Source organism: Rhinolophus hipposideros (assembly GCF_964194185.1).
Source record: "Rhinolophus hipposideros genome assembly, chromosome: 11".
Lineage (NCBI taxonomy): Eukaryota > Metazoa > Chordata > Mammalia > Chiroptera > Rhinolophidae > Rhinolophus > Rhinolophus hipposideros.
The window spans coordinates 30973758-30989652 of NC_138057.1; the positions used below are offsets into that span (position 1 = coordinate 30973758).

At 33.9% G+C, this 15895-nt stretch overlaps 1 protein-coding gene across 4 annotated transcripts in view; it reads right to left on the reverse strand.

Moving 5' to 3' along the window:
• Window positions 1-15895, reverse strand: part of RIC1 (RIC1 homolog, RAB6A GEF complex partner 1) — a 98204-nt gene that overhangs the window by 71704 nt on the left and 10605 nt on the right. For all 4 annotated transcript variants that reach the window (XM_081067219.1, XM_081067221.1, XM_081067220.1 and 1 more), the window contains exon 2: window positions 6140-6247. In XM_081067219.1, coding sequence (XP_080923345.1) covers window positions 6140-6247 — 108 coding nt within the window. The remainder of the gene's footprint in view (window positions 1-6139; window positions 6248-15895) is intronic.

The following is a 15895-nucleotide window of genomic DNA, read 5'->3' on the forward strand; positions in this document are numbered from 1 at the left end:
ATCTCAGTCTAAGAATCCTATATCTAGACAGGAGATCCTTTACCATAACGAATGATATGTTAACAGGTTACTTATTTCATTTAATATGTGAATGCCTACCATGTGCAGAAAATGCTCTTTGCATTGGAGCTACAGTGAAGAAAAATGACATGGAACTTGGTTGGAAAAATGGACAAACACAGCAACTTGCAGAAGAACTGCAAAGGGCCAATAAACATGAAGATGCCAAACCTCACTAGCAATGACAAACACAAATTAAAATGACAAGACCATTTTTCATCAATCTAATGCAGGCATAAATGCAGGCAAATGAGAATCTTAAGAATGCTTAGGAATAACTCTGGAAATGATATATTGGCAAAAACAATTTGCCAATATTTATTAAGAAGAATACACATAAACACTTTGAGACAGCAATCCTACATGAGGTAAAGTGCCCTAAAGAAATAAATACACCGATACAAAGGACAGATGTATAATAATGTACACTGTAACACTGTTTGTAGTTGCTAAAGGTCCATCAAGGGAAAAAAAAGTAAATAAGAAACTTCTATACTATGAGATATTATACAAAGACTAAATTTAGTAAGTTAGAAATATGTATTAATCTGGAAGTACAGTCATATACTACATGAAAAAACATAAGTTCCCAATCTCGTGTGAAAATGATGAAAATTCCTGTATCTAATTATCAATTTAAAAATACACTCATCTGTTATGAATCTCATGCAGATATTCAAAATCAGAATGACAGAAGAATACTGAAGTGAAACAATGTCCACAATATAATATGTCAAAAAAGCAGATTGTGAAACTTTATAGCTGCTATCTATAAAGACAAAAGACTATGTTTCAGATAATCCTCTACTTATGAAACTCAAGAGATTTATCAAATCTGCTCCCCATCAACAAGAACCATTAGCAGTAACTTAAAGTAATTATCACTTTGGATTTAAAAACAAATAGACTTCAATAGCCTTTCAAAATCCATGTGCTATTAAGTGTAAGAGCATCTACAAATATCCATGAAAAATATATAAGAACATAAATAAAAATTAATGATTATCTGTGAATGGTGGAATTACTAGTAATTTTTTGTTTCTGTGTTTCTCAGGTTTTCTTCATCAAACATATATCACCCTTATAACTTAAAAATTAAAACTTTAAAAAGAATCCAATTCTCATAACTTTAAAATTCCCAGAAGATAATATAACAGAAAATCTAGATGACCTTTGGTTTAGCGATGACTTTCAGAAATAACACCAAAGACATGATCCATGAAAGAAAGAACTCATAAGCTGGACTTCATTAAAATAAAAACTTTTGCTCTGTGAAAAAATCTGTTCAAAGAATGAATAGACAAACCACAGACTGGGAGAAAATATTTGCAAAAGACGTATCTGATAAAGGACTGCTTTCCAAAATAAACAAAGAATCTTAAAATTCAACAAGAAAACAAGCAAGCCAACTAAAAAATGGTCCAAAGACTCTAACAGATACTTCACCAAAGATATACAAATGGCAAATAAGCATATGAAAAGCCGCTCCACAACACACGTCATCAGGAAAATGCAAATTAAAACAAGATACCACCATACACCTATTAAAATGGCCAAAATCCCAACACTGACAACACCAAATGCTGACGCATATGTGGAACAACATGAACTCATTGCTGCTAGGAATACAAAATGGTACAGCCACTTTGGAAGAGTGGCAGTTTGTTTCAAAACTAAACATAATCTTACCATAAGATCAAGCAATCATGCTTATTGGTATTTGTCCAAAGGAGTTGAAACCTTATGTCCACACACAAAAACCTGCATATGGATGTTTATAGCTTTATTCATAATTGCCAAAGCTTGGAAGCAACCAAGACGTTCCTCAGTAGATGAATGGATCAATAAACTGTGGTACATCCAGACAAAAGAATATTATACAATGCTAAAAAGAAACAAGCTAGCAAGTCATGAAAAGACATGGAGGAATCTTAAATGCTATTACTAAGTGAAAGAAGCCAATCTGAAAAGCCTACATATTGTATTAATTCCAATTATATGATATTCTGGAAAAGGCAAAACTATGAAGACAATAAAAAAGATCATTGTTGTCAGGGGTCATAGAGAGGAAGAAATAAATAGGCAGAGCACAGTGAAAGTACTCTGTATATACTATAATGGTGGATCCATGTCATAAATTTGTCCAAACCCACAGAATGTACAACATCAAGAGTCATCTAACACTGTAATGTAAATTGTGGAATCTGGGTGACAAAGATGTGTGGATGTAGGTTCACCAATTGTTAACAAATGTTACCACTCTGGTGGGTTGTGTTGATAATGGGGGAGGCTACGCATGTGTTGGGGATGGGAGTGGAAGGGAAATCTCTATAACGTCCCTTCAATTTTCCTGAGAACATAAAACTGTTCTTAAAAAATGTTTATTTTTCATAAAGTTCACTTATGAGCCTATATGTATATTAAAATTCGTATCAGCTAAAACATTATTTCACATTTTAAATTATACAAATAGAGATGAATTAACTCACTTGAATCCAGTCAGCATTTAATCAGTGTATTTAATATGAGCCAGGCAACAATAGCTAAAATTATACTCATCATGACATCGCCACAAAGTTCTAGAAAAAGACTATACACAATAACTAGGTGAAAAAAATATCAGATTTTCAATAGTCAAAACAGTAAACTGGTTTTGTTACCTTCTCTTATACAGAGGGTGCCCAAAAAATGTATACACATTTTAAGAAAAGGCTGTATTAAAATTGTAATACTCAATATATACTGATAAAAGATGAACACAAATCACGTTTGACTTCTGCAATTACAATAGATGCTCAAAGTGGTTACCATCAGCTTAATTTTGTTAGTTTTTTCCTTTCTTAAAATGTGTATACATTTTTTGGGGACCCTCTGTATATGCATTTTATCTCCCTAACTTCAGGACAGGAATAATTTCTTCTAACTTCTTTGTTTTCTCAATATTTAGTAGAATGCATAAAGGTTAATAAATTAATGTGAAATTATTTCTGATCTAAAAAGAAAGCTAATAAACTGGTTTCCCGTTACTGGGGTGTAGGGGCTGTCTCTAGTTATCTGGTACCTGACCCTGAGATGATTAGAGCAGAGGAATAGTGGCCAAGACTGTAAGAGCTCCATGAAAGAAGTGGCTAGGGGTTTAGGTTATAGATTGGTTTCCTTACGAGAGGTACACTAGTAGGTTGAGTCCTTTACTATCCCTAGGAACTGGTTAGCAATAGGACGGCAGTCTCTCTCAGGTCAGCAAGGCTCCAAGAAGTCAAAACGTCAGAAATACAAAAAAATAAAAAGGAATAATAGAGAGAAAACCAATTTTCATAAATTTCATTGTTACAAAATTCTAAACATAATAATATGTTTTTTGTACTATCCATCCACTAGAGAGAATGAAATTCTTTTTAAGGGGATAACATTTTTACTTGATTGGGGTTTAAAGTTGGTGTTCCCTAGCATCAAAATCGATTGCAAAGTTTCCACTATTAATACTGGTCCATAATGAGATTTTACATACCTCATATTTGAAAATGTCTTTTCACATAAGTACTGCCAAATACTGATACTAATCCATGAGCATATAATTTTAATTGACTAACTGTAGCATTTGGTAGGCAATTATAAAAGTCTACTAGATTCTTCTCCTGATATTTGCCTTTTAACATGGCCTTACATTGTAGATTAGTCACTTCCAAGTGAAGATTGGGTGGAACACTGCTCACTTGCACAATTAAATGGGTTTTGAAATATAGAAGCTTTCTTTGCAATTGCATCAAGGTCTGAAAAATGGTATGGTTTGAGCTCAGATTTTGTTGGAAATAGAGATCGTAGATCATTTGTCTTAACTTTTTACAGCAATGCAAACATAAAAAGCATCCTGGCATCCCTTGTGATTTAAACGTTAGTCGTCATCAAAATGACTTTACCATGTGTAAATTTCACATATAAGCACTGTTTTGCTTTGTAGTTTTGGAATGAATTCATTAGGCAACAATACCAAGTATGCAGCAAAAGCTATCTTTCAAAGTCATTCAGTGGCTGAAGGTGGTTTTTCAAGTTCAAAAACTTTCTATCTCAGCTCTGAGCTAAAAAAATTCACAATAAACCTTTACCACTGACTGCTAAGCCATCAAATAGCTGTGGGTTTGGGCAAGTCAAGATATTCAGCTTCTATTTCTGAAAAAAAACTTAAAAGTAACCATGGACTTTAAACGCTTACATGTGCACAAGCTTTGTAAATTTGTCTAACTAAATAATAAATAAGCCTTTTCCTGTTCCACATGTTTTTACCATCATCAGTTAAAACACACCTTAGTGGATTCTACTTCAGGTTATACCAAATTAGTGTTTTCTCAACTTCTTTGAAAATTTTTACACCTGAAGTTGTTCCACACATTCCATAACATTCATACAAAGTAATTCTCAGTCATTTCACACGCTGCATTGATCATTCAAATAAAAAACTGAGTAACACTGTACGTAACATTTGCCAATTCATCAAGAACCAAGTAAACTTACTTTGGTTATACCTTCATTTTCATTATTCTTTTAGTGAAGAAATTCTAGTATGATGACATATTCCCTTTAAATTTTCTAATTTTTTCAACTACTAATTTCAGTGAGTTGGGAATAGTGATGAGTACTTAACTAAGTTAAGTACTAAGCTGAACGACATCAACTTACATCGTATTCTTTTGGTTTCACTATAGAGTCGTTGAATAATAAACACAATATTTTGCCATCAATAATAAAATAACCCACACTCCAATGTGCATGACATGTAAAGTCTATGATTCTCTTCTTTTGTTCTTTTGACATAATAGGTATGCACTAGTAACAATAATAATATAAAATGTCATGGTATGGAGATATGGCACTTAAAACACTGAATTTATAAATATTATTCTAATTTATATTGTACTAAGCAGGAGAACAAAGAGTGGAAGTGCCACATATGGTCAGTGGCAGAACTACTCAAGCCAGCTGTTGCAGCCTGAAAAGTAGCCACAGACAATATGTACATAAATTAGCATTTTCATGCTCCAAAAACAGTTATTTGTAGACAATGAAATCTCAAGTTCGTACAATTTTCAAGCATCAAAAATGTTTCTTTCTGATTTTTTTTCAATCACTTAAATATGTAAGACTATTCTTAGTTCACGGTCCATACACAAACAGGCAGCAGAGTAGATCTGGTATATAGTTGGTAGTCTGCAAGACTCCTGCTGTGGGAAGTGAGAAACTACTCAATATTTTTGAGCATGTGGAGCATTTTCAGATGATTAACCAGTCAGCATTATATAGGATGGACGAGAAAAGGACAGAAAACAGAGAGATAAGTTAATGTAGTAGTTAAGGGTACAGTAAGTGGAATCTAAGTAACCAAGTTTAAATCCTTTTTCTTTAATATGAACTATCTGTGTGACTTTGGATAAACCTTAATTTCTCAGAGCCTCAATATACTCATCTACTATAAAGGACAATAGTATCTACTTCAAAGTGTTGCTTTAAAGATTAAATGAGATGATCCACGTAAACTGGTTATAAAAGTATTTAGGTAGGAGGTGCTCAATAAATGTTAACCATGTATATTATTGCTAATTCAAATCAGGTGATGACAGTTCAAGAAATGACAGTGACAAAACATAAATTGAAAAGGTAAAATTAACCTGGTCTAAGCATATTAATGGGACACAAAAGAAATGCAGAAACAGATCCAAATGCAGATGAGAAGTCAGTATGACATAAACATAAAGTTTACCCCCTTTGTGAGACATCCTCAGGAATGGAGGAAAAGACTTAAAATATAAATTTGGGAGGACAGTGTGAATATAAAGGAAAGGTTTAAAAAATCTAGATTAGAAAGACAAAACAGGAAAACGAGAAGAATAAACAGGAAAGGATATGGACACTACATTTAGAAATGGGAGGAAGAATCAAGAAAGATATGGTAGGAATAATCTGAATAGAAGATTTAGTACAGCAATTCCTATCACCAAAGATAAATGCTAATGGGTGTGAAAAACTGAAAGGAAGTCATCTAAGAGAACCAAGTTTAAATGCAATTTAAGTTGAAAACTCTACTTACTGACACAGCTATCATTGTACTATCTGGCCTCCATTCAGCTTGCTTGTAGGATCCAAACTGAGATGATGATTTTGGAGGTTCCTTGTAGGTTACGATTAACACACTAGGCTGGAAGGAAACAGTTGTGTTTTATTAGTATCTCATAAGAACATGTACAAATTTAAGGTAACTTATCTTGAAGTACTCAGAAAGTATTTCAATAATTCTAAAAGTGTAATAAAAAATAACAATCTAATATTACATTATCAGGTTTAATTAGTCCAAGCAAATCAACTAAAAGGAACCAAAAAGAAAGATAGCCTGAATAGGCCTATATCTATTAAAGAAATTGAATCAATAACTAATATCCGTCAAAAAACAGAGAGTGGCCCAGCTGGGTTCACTGGTGAATTCTACCAAACAAATAAGGAAAAAATTATATAAATTCTCTACAGTGTCTTCCAGAAGATAGAAGCAGAGAGAATACCCCGTAATTCTTTCTATAAAGCCGGCATCACCCGAATACTAAAACCAGACAAAGACATTACAATAAAACAGTCCAATCTCTCATGAACATAGGCGCAAAAATTCTCAAAAAAATTAGTAAATTAATCGAACAATGTATTTAAAAAATAATACAATACAACCAAGTGGGATTTATTCTAGGCATGCAAGGCTGGATTAACATTCAAATTAATGTAATCCATCACATCAACATGCTAAATAAAAAACAACAACACATCATCCTATCAATAGATGCAGAAAATTATTTGACAAAATCCAACACCTATTCATAATAACTCTCAGCAAATAAAACTCTCAGCAAACTAGGAATAGAGGGGAACTTTCTCAACCTGAGAAAAACATCTACAAAAACCTTACAGCTAATATTATACTCACTGGTAAGAAAATAGCCTTCCTCCTAAGATCAGAACAAGTTAAGGTCATTTCCCCTCACCACTATTTTTAAAAATCATACTAAAAATCCTAGCTAATGCAATAAGACAATAAAAGGAAATAAAAGATATACACATTGGGAAGAAAGAAATACAACTATCTTTGTTCATAGATGACATGACTGCCTACATAGAAAATATGAAAGAACTAACTAAAAAAAACTTATGGAAATTAGTGATTATAACAAGGCTGTATCCCTAGAATACAATGTTAATATGTAAAAATCAATTGCTTTCCTATATATTAGCAATGAACAAGTGGAAGATGAAATTAAAAACAATACCATATGCATCAGCAACAAAAAAAATAAAATTTAGGTATAACTCTAACAAAATACATAGAAGATCTATATAAAGGAAACTACTAAATTTTGATGAAAATAAAAAAAGAACTAAATAAATAGAAAGATATTCCAAGTTCATAAATGGGAAGACTCAACACTGTCAAGATGTCAGTTCTTCCCAACTTGTTCTACAGATTCAGCACAATCCCAACCAAAACCACAGCAAATTATTTTAGAAATATCAGCAGATTGATTCTAAAGTTTATATACAGAGGCAAAATATCCAGAATGGCCAACTCAGCATTGAAGAACTCAGTCAGAGGACTGACATTACCCACTTTCAAGACTTACTATAAAGACACAATAATGAAGATAGAGTGGTATTGGCAAAAGAATAGAAAACAGATCAATGGAATAGTAGAGAGCCCAGAAATACACCCACATAAATATAATCAACTGACCTTAAAGAAACAAACAAGGCAACACAATGAAAAAATAGATGGTCATTTCAATAAATAGTGCTAGAATACTGGACATCCACTTTCTGGCACTACAAGAAGGTCCACGGGATCATCTTGTAGTACTTTCTTTTCCCTTGCCCTAGAATCAGCTGTTTTTCCAGGGACTCCTGTCTACTTTTATGACAGAATCTAATATTAGAAAATCTACTATTTAGAAAAACAAGATCTGGAAACAAGATGCTAGAGGGGTGTCATTGCTTGTAGGTTCTCTGAGCAAACACAGTGGAAAATATATGTACCAACACTAACCCATGTATACATACCTATTTCTATGTATTTCTTTTCAATTCATTCAAATATAAATTCTAGCTAGTTCACTCTAGTTAACAGCCTTCTCCATTACTTGTTAACTTTTTTCTGACAGTGAGAAACCTGGCTATCATTTCATACTATTAATTCAGTTCTTTGTTCAACCCTACTATATACAGAGAAGAGTTTGTAACTGCTAACTATATCCCTATAAAAAACTACCAGTTAGAATACAGTTTTTATGGATAGCTTCTTTTACTTCAGCCTTAGAATAACAACTTAAAGCACTGTTTTCCAAATTTACATAGGCCATCCCCTTAAAAGCTTTCTTTAATCTCTAAAAGTGAAATACAAACGTTTCTAAGGGGCTAAAAATGAGATGTTCATACTTCATGTATCAATTAAAAGTTAAAAACAAGTACCTTGGAAGTAGTGACATCAGCAAGACAGCAGAATAGGAAGACCTGTTACCCACCCCCCAACACCCGTGAACACATACATTCAGCAACAATTCATGGAAGAAAAAAAAAAATCTTGTTTGGGAGTAATCCAGAAACTAGTTCAAAGGCACATGAATGATGGATGAACATGAAATTAGATTCATCAAAGATGGTAGGAAAATTGAGGACATCCTCTCGTCAGAATTCTTACCGCCAACATAGAGCCATAAAATCAGGATAACCCAGCTAATCCTTGAGGAGGAAAAGAGGTGGTCTGCGTGTCCAATGCCTCAACCTTTCCACAGAGGTTCCCCAGGGTACGGGCTTCTTTCTTGCCAGTCTTGGAAGACTGACAGAACCAGCATAATCGCACCACGTGGGGAGAATAGAGACAGTCCCTTGGACTGGTAGTCGCTATATTTCCTCCCCACAACTCAGCACAGAGCGAACAGAGGAAAAATTCCAGCTCACAGCTTTTTCCTGGGAAAAGAAAAAGTTGGTCCATGTGTCTAATGCACCAACTTCTATGGGGGCTACCCAAAGGAATGGCTTCTGTCTTGCCAGTCTCAGAGCACTGGGGGTCTAGAAAATCTAGCTGACTAGGGGCTAGAGAATAGAAACAGAGATTTAGGCAGGCAGTTGCCATAGCGCCTCCCCCTGGCTTAGCATACACAGAGAAAGTGGACAATCAATCACAGCTCCCAACTTATCTGGGGGGCGGGAAGAAGTCCCTCCACGCCTCCAATACCCAAACTTTTCTCAGGACTGCCCAAAGGGGGCGTTCTGTCTTGCTTTTTATGGGACATTGATAAGACCTGACATAACCTAGCCACCAGGGAGCTAGTGAAATCAGAGAGAGGTTTGGGTTGGCAGTTGCTATAGCCCCACCCCTGGCTCAGCACAGAGAAAGTGGACGAAAACACCAAGTTTCCAGTTTATCCATAGGGAGAGAAAGAGCTGGGTCCAACTTTTTAAGGGGCTGCCTGATGAACTACTTCAGTCTCACTTGTTGAAGTGCACTGAGGGAATCCAGCCTACCTTAGACACCCAGGGGCTGCAAAAAACCAAGGAAAACGTTGGACTAGCATGAAGTTTGAGAGACCACCAGATATATCTGGCTGGACCGACTGGTGGGGGTCTTCTAATACCTGAGGCCAGTCCATCCAGACTGGAAGTGGTGGTTGCTTTCTCTAATGCAGTTACCAAGACAGTTAATGAAAATGAAACAAGCAAATATTCCCAAACAAAGGAAACAAGATAAATCTCCAGAAACAGACCCTAATAAAACAAGTATGATTTACCAGAGAGATAATTAAAAATAACCATCAGAAAGATGCTCACACCATTGGTCAGGGGAAACAATGGATAAACGTGAGATTTTCAACAAAACTATAAAAAATATTTTAAAAGTACCAAACAGAAATCATGGAGCTAAAGAATAACTGAAAAAAAAAATTCACTAGGGGGGTTCAATAAGAGATTAGATCAAGCAGAAGAAAGAATCAGCAAACTCTAAGATGGTCACTAAAAATCATGCAAGAGGGGGAAAAAAGCGTTAAGAAAAATTAAGGGACTATGAGACAACAATAAGCAGACCAATATACACACAGAAGTGAAGAGAGAAATGACCAGAAAGCTCATTTAAAGAAATAATGGCTGAAAACTCCCCAAATCTGAAGAAGGAAATGGACATCTAGATCCAAGGAGCCTAAAGACCTCAAAGAAAAGAAACTCAAAGAATCCACACTGAAAGAAATTATAATCAAACTGTCAAAAGAAAAAGCAAAGAGAATATTCTGAAAATGGAAGAAAAAAGCAACTTGTCAGGTACAAGGGAACCACCATAAGACTATTCAGTGGATTTCTCAGCAAAAATCTGTAAGCCCAGAAAGGAGTGGGGTGATATATTTAAACTACAGAAAGAAAAAGGCTGCCAACCAAGAATATTGTATCTGGCAAAACTGTCCTTCAAAAAGGAAAGATAAATCCTTTCCCAAACAAACAAAAGCTGAGGAAGTTCATCACCACTAAACTTACTTACCAGAAATTCTAAAGGGAACTCTTTACATTGAAATGAAAGGTCACTACACAGCAACACAATAGTATAGAAACGTATAAAATTGGTTAGTATAGGTAAATACACAAACAAATATAAAATACTGTAATACTGCAAAGGTGGTAGGTAATTCTCTTTTAACGACAAAAGTATTAAAATAACTATACCTAAAAATGTTCATAGATACACAATTTATATGTGTGTGAATTGTGACAATGAAGTATGGGGAAGGGAAGACAGACTGTTAAGTGTTTGTATGCTGTTTAACAGAAGTTGTTTTCAGGTTAAAATAGAGTTACAAACTAAATTTTATGTAAGCCCCATGGTAACCACAAAGAAAACAGACTGTGGACCTATATCAAACAGAAAACTGCATAGCAAAAGAAATATCAACAGATTGAAAAGGCAAAACTACACGATGGTAGAAAATATGCAAACCATGTATTTGAAAAGGGATTAATTTTTAAAGCATATAAGGAACTCATATAACTCAATAGCAATAAAACTAATAATTGATTACAAAGTAGGCTAAAGACTTAAATAGACATTTCTCCAAAGACATACAAATGGCTGACAGGTATACAAAAAAATGCTCAATGTCACTAATCACCACAGAAATGGAAATCAAAACCACAATGAGGGCAGCCAGATGGCTCAGCTTGGTTAGAGCGTGAGCTCTTAACAATAGGATTGCCGGTTCGATTCCCACATGGGCCAGTGAACTGCGCCCTCCTCAACTAGACTGAAGACAATGAGCTGCCGATGGAGCGGCTGGATGGCTCAGCTGGTTAGAGCATGAGCTCTTAACAAGGTTGCTGATTCAATTCCTGCGTGGGATGATGGGCTGCGCCCCCTGCAACCAAGATTGAAAATGGCGACAGGACTTGGAGCTGAGCTGCGCCCTCCACAATTAGACTGAAGGACAATGACTTGACTTGGAGCTGACGGGCCCTGGAAAAACACACTGTTCCCCAATAATTAATTAATTAATAATAAAGTTGCCTAAAACCATTTAAAAAACAAACAAAAAAAACCCACAATGAGATGTCACCTTGCACCTATGAGGATGGTCATTATCAAAAAACCAAAAGACAACAACTGTTGGTGAGGATGTGGAGAATTTGGAACCATTGCACACTGTTGCTGTAAATGTAACATGGTGCAGCCAATATGAAAACAAGAAGTTCCTCAAAATATAAAAAATAGACCTACCACGAACCCAGCAACCCTACTTCTGAGTATTCATCCAAAGAATTGAAATAAGGAAATAAGGATCTGGAAGAGAGATTAGCACTTTCATATTAATTATAGGACTAGTCACAAAGACCAAGATATGACAACAACCCAAATGTCCATGGTTGGTGAACAGGTAAAGAAAACCTGATACATTCATACAACAGAATACTTACTATTCAGCTTTAAAAAAGAAGTTAATACTACACTCTGAGACCACATGGATGAACCTTCAGGATGTTTACTAAGTGAAACAAGCCATTTATACAAGGACAAATAATACATGATTCCACTTACATGAGGTATCTAAAACAGTCAAATTCACAGTATCGAAGAGTGAAATGGTGGTTGCCAGGAACCAGGGGGAGAGGTAAATGGGGAGTTGCTAATCAATGGGCATAAAGTTTCAGTTAAGCAAGATGAATAAATTCTACAGATGCGCTGTACAACATTGTACCTATAGTTAACAGTAGTGTACTGTACACTTAAAATTTTAAGGAAGGCAAATTCATGTTAAGTGTTTGTATCACAGTAAAATTTAGAAAAAACCTTTCACATGTTAATCTAAATAACGTGTTTAAATAATTATATTTCTAAAACAAGAAGAGAAAAATAGTGAGGCAGTAGAATTACAAATAGTAGAACTACAAATCTCTTTAAAGTCTAGTATAATAGACTATAGCTGCATTCTTAGGTCTACTTCTATGTTAAGTCTATTGTGACATGCTGTTTTAATCAAAGCATATGAAGGAAATCCAGTCTTACACAGATTTACAGTTGGACTTTTAAAATAATGATAAATATTCTTTGGTATTACACCAAAACTTGATCGGGGTAGTTTCTTTAAAGATTAGTTGTAGTATTATCAACAAAGATTTTGCACTTTTTTTTAAGTACCTTGGACAGTATTTTCAATTGATGAAGAAAAGAAAAATATAACTAGGGATACCATTATGAATTTATTTTAACAACCTAGAAAAGAGACCTGGGTCCAAAGGGAAATTAGAATAGCAAAACAACTTTTTAAAAGAACACAGTTAGAGGACTCACAGTACCTGACTTTAAGAATTATTATAAAGTTAGTAAAGTTACAGGAATCAAGACAGTGTGGTATTGCCATCTAGACAAACAGAATAGAGTGTGGAAACACAGAAGTCAAATGGAAGGGACAAAGCCAACTCAATGGCGAGAGGGTTATTACTTTTCAACAAAAGGTGCTGAAACAATATGAAGAAAAATAACTGATCCATACTTTGTGCCATATAAAAATATTAATTCACAAGGTTTTATAGGCCTGTATGTAAAACCCGATCCATAAAAGTTCAGGAATATAGGAGAGAATCTTTTGTGTCCTTAGGTTAGATAAAGGTTTCTTAGACAGAAATAAAAAAAATCATGGTTCCCAAAGGAAAAATAATTAAAACTGACATATTAGTCCTTATAAAATTAAGTATTTGTCTTCAAAAGACACTGCTAAAAATGAATAGAAAGATACGCGACAGACTGGAAAAAAATATTTGCAAATCTTTTGTATCTGCATCAATGATGTGTATCTAGAACATACAAGGACTTCTTAAAACTTAGAAAGAAAATAAACCACCAAATTTTAAAAGTAGATAGAAAAATTCTAAAAAAGTAACAACAGTATTGTATTTTAACATATAAGTAGCTATGAAACCATACTGACATTAAGTAGCTGGAAAGGTGAAAGTGAAAGAATAGCTCTTCCTTACATTAAATTTCAATTAATAAATGTAGAAGAAAAAAGGGACATAGAGAATCATTAGGTGAATACCACATATTAATAATAATATAGCTGCAGACAAGACGGAGTGTTGGATGCTAAAATCAGTGAGTAAAAGTTTCAGGAGAAACAGGTTATGCACAGTATCTGCCCCAATTTACTTTTTAACTACAAAAGAAAGACTAACTTCACAGTGGAGAAACCTGCCAAACACCAACTAACCAAGTAACCAAGGTAAACATCACCAAATATGAACATCATGAACTCTTTTATATGATACACTTGAGGACACAACATTTTTGTGCTATTTTTGTCAAAAATATATAAACTCATTCCATTCACAAGATAATCAAATAAACCCAAGCTGACAGATTCTACAAAATAACTGATCGGTACTCTTCAAAAGGATCAAGGCCATAAAAGACAAGAAAAAAGGGAGGAACTGTTACAGAATGGAAGAGACTAAAACAACTAGAAGAGAAAAAAAACATCACTACAAAAATTCGAGAAATTTTCTGTACTTTAGTTAATATTGTACCAATGTTAATTTCCTATTTATAACTATGCTAAGTGAAAAACTCACAACAAAAAACAAATACAACACTATACAATTCTATTTATGCAAAATTCTAGAAAATGCAAACCAATCTACAGCGAGAGGAAACAAGCAGATAAGTGACTAGAGATACACGGGCGCTGGGAAGCAACTACATCGAGGCAAGTAGGAACACATGGGGGGAACGGGGATGTTCATTATCACTCTTATGGTGGTTTGATGGGTGTATACATGTCAAACCTAATCAAATTCATACTGTGAACATGTACCATATATGTCAGTTATACCTCAGAAAATCTGTTTGAAAAGTATAAAATATGTTATTTTGAATGGTCTTTTGAAGAACTCATTAAAGGAAGAAAAACATAGTTAAGGAGACTTATTTAGAATCTGTGGTGAAAGCCTCTGAGAAACCTGAACTATGACAGAAGGTAGGAAGGAGAGAAAGAAGACAAAAACAGTTGTAATTTGCTTAGCAACTAAAATACATACACGTAAGATACACGTTAGAGTAAATTGTTTCTTTACATTTATTTTTGATGATTTTGATATCTTTGACCTGTTTATTTGACTTGTTTGAAAGATTATTTTTTAATGTTGGTAACATGAGACAACAGTAACTAATTCAATCAGAAAAGGGGCTTTCAAAAAAGATTTCTATTGCCATAGTCAACAGTAATAACTTGTCTATTGAATTAATAAAGGTAAAAGAGTTGAACAAAGTGACAATATTTAATCACTAAAATTGTAATGTTTTAGTATTTACTAATTTTTCATTTCTAAATATCCCAATATTTATATATTTATAAGCTTTTCATTTCTAAAAATGAGTAACTTCTCTAATTTGGGAGTCAGAAAGCATACCAAAGCTGAGGTTTTTACTCTGCTTGCATCCACACAGAACAAAAGAATAACACACAATAATGCGGGCTTATGAAACTGCTAAATTTTTATGTAAAGCAGACAACCAGGAGTCTTCAGTCTCACCTCTAGTGACTTAGTTTGCACAGATGTTAGTAAGTGCTACTCTGTAAATAGCAGAAATCAACATGTTAAAAGGCCCCCAATTAATAATTGACTCTGAAAAAAATCTTTTCTAGAAGGCAATTTTACTCATGATAGCACTGCTTCTGTTTTTAAATACATGTATATCTAAAGAAGTTTATGAGCTATTTCCTTATAATGTATGGCAACACAGAAAATAGGGATTTGGTATGTTAATTTTGTGTCCTGGAATTCTGAATTTATTTTTGCTAACTACAAAAAACTAACAGAATAAACAAGTTTTGGTAATGTTGCTGGACAGCAATATACAAAAATCAATTTTACATCTATAATGCATACCAGTAACAGTCTGAAAATGAAATTAACAATTATACTCAAACAGCATCTTAAAAGATAAATAAAATATTTAGCAATAAATTTAACAAAAGAGAAAAACCTGTACATTAAAAACTACAAAATACTGCTAAGATAAATTTTTTTACAATCTAAATAAATGGAGAGATATTGCATTGGCACTTTTCACCACCTAATTTTTAAACTTGCTATAAAATTACAATGTAATGCTTGCATAATGGCAGGCATATTGATAAACAGAACAGAATAGGAAATACAAAAATAAACCATTATATTTATGGCCAATCAATTTTTTACAAAGATGCCGATGTAAATAGTGAAGAGTCTTTCCAAGAAATGGTGCTAAAACAACTGTATTTGTACGTAAAAAAATAAAACA